General features: G+C 48.2%; 1 protein-coding gene across 1 annotated transcript in view; it reads right to left on the bottom strand.

Annotated features, from left to right (window-relative positions):
* Positions 1 to 992, bottom strand: part of LOC116465618 (neuroblastoma breakpoint family member 3-like) — a gene marked incomplete at its 5' end in the record, with an annotated part of 2,926 nt that extends 1,934 nt beyond the window's left edge. Inside the window, one exon of the mRNA XM_032148623.2 lies at positions 704 to 992. Within this exon, the coding sequence (XP_032004514.2) occupies positions 704 to 992 (289 nt within the window). The remainder of the gene's footprint in view (positions 1 to 703) is intronic.
* Between the last annotated feature and the right edge of the window lie 303 nt (positions 993 to 1,295).

Below are 1,295 nucleotides of genomic sequence, written 5' to 3'. Positions count from 1 at the left end.
AAAAAAAAAAAAAAAAAAAACTAACTCATAAAGAACTTTGAGGCTGGGCGCAGTGGCTTACGCTTGTAATCCCAGCACTTTGGGAGGCCGAGGTGGGCGGATCACGAGGTCAAGAGATCGAGACCACGGTGAAACCCAGTCTCTACTAAAAATACAAAAAAATTAGCCGGGCGTGGTGGCGGGCGCCTGTAGTCCCAGCTGCTCGGAGAGGCTGAGGCAGGAGAATGGCGTGAATCCGGGAGGCGGAGCTTGCAGTGAGCCGAGATTGCACCACTGCACTCCAACCTGGGCGACAGAGCGAGACTCCGTCTCAAAAAATAAAAATAAAAATAAAAAAAATAAATAACTTTGTAGCTGGCAAGAGATATTTAATGCAGATGAGCTAATCTGACAGACAACTCCTGGACATGTGCTGCATAGCTTGGTGTGAGTTTGCCACACCTGCTTTGAGTTCAATGTCCTGACAGTCAGTCCAGGGTGGCACGGGCATGGCCTGAGACTAGGAAGAGGGCAAAGCTCACTGACCCACCCCATGCCTGTGCTTCAGACTCGATTCCAGAGTGATTGAAATCTACATTGATATATAGGATCCACCCACAGTGATGGCAACTCTCAGCCCAACCAGGGGCGCAAGGCCCAGAGATTATGGGGACTACCTGGGACATGAAGTGGAGCTTTATCACCTTCACAATGGAGTACTCACTGCCTATGTCAAGAGCCAAGCCGACTTGCTGTTCCTCTACTGAGTGAAAGGTGCTCCTGTCAGACTGGTATGAGGCAGACATGTCAGGAGGAATTGAGAGAGTCGAATCACCTTCATCCCAGGACTCCTGGGGGGCTTCCTCCTCTTCAGACTCCTGCAGATTCCTGATGAGCCAGGCAGGACAGGGATGACAGAAGATACAACCAACAGAGATTAGACAACAAAACCTTCCAGATGATCTGGTGGGAGACAGAATGGAGTGGTCACGGAAACCAAAGGCATCTTTCCTTCAAGAGAAATAAAACTATCCTTCTAACTGCAGGCTGCAGGGCGACTGCTCTGAGGACCTAACAAAAATGGGCAGAACGTGCACAGTACATTTGCCACAGATGAGCCAATGCAGGGCACCCAGACTCTCCCTGTAAACTACCATCATGACTTGCAGCACAGAGAACTAACACAGGGCTTCAACTACTTCCTATAAATTGGGTTGAATTTTACATGCAGCATTCAAGTGAACAGAGCTCTTGAGGCAGTGCAGACATAGATCTTGTGTATTAAGATTCCCCTTTTTCTAATATTTTGATATAAT

The sequence above is a fragment of the Hylobates moloch genome, unplaced genomic scaffold (assembly GCF_009828535.3).
Source record: "Hylobates moloch isolate HMO894 unplaced genomic scaffold, HMol_V3 SCAFFOLD_7249, whole genome shotgun sequence".
NCBI classification, from domain to species: domain Eukaryota; kingdom Metazoa; phylum Chordata; class Mammalia; order Primates; family Hylobatidae; genus Hylobates; species Hylobates moloch.
Note: the sequence above shows the minus strand (reverse complement) of the source record. Positions and strands in the feature narration are given on the sequence as shown.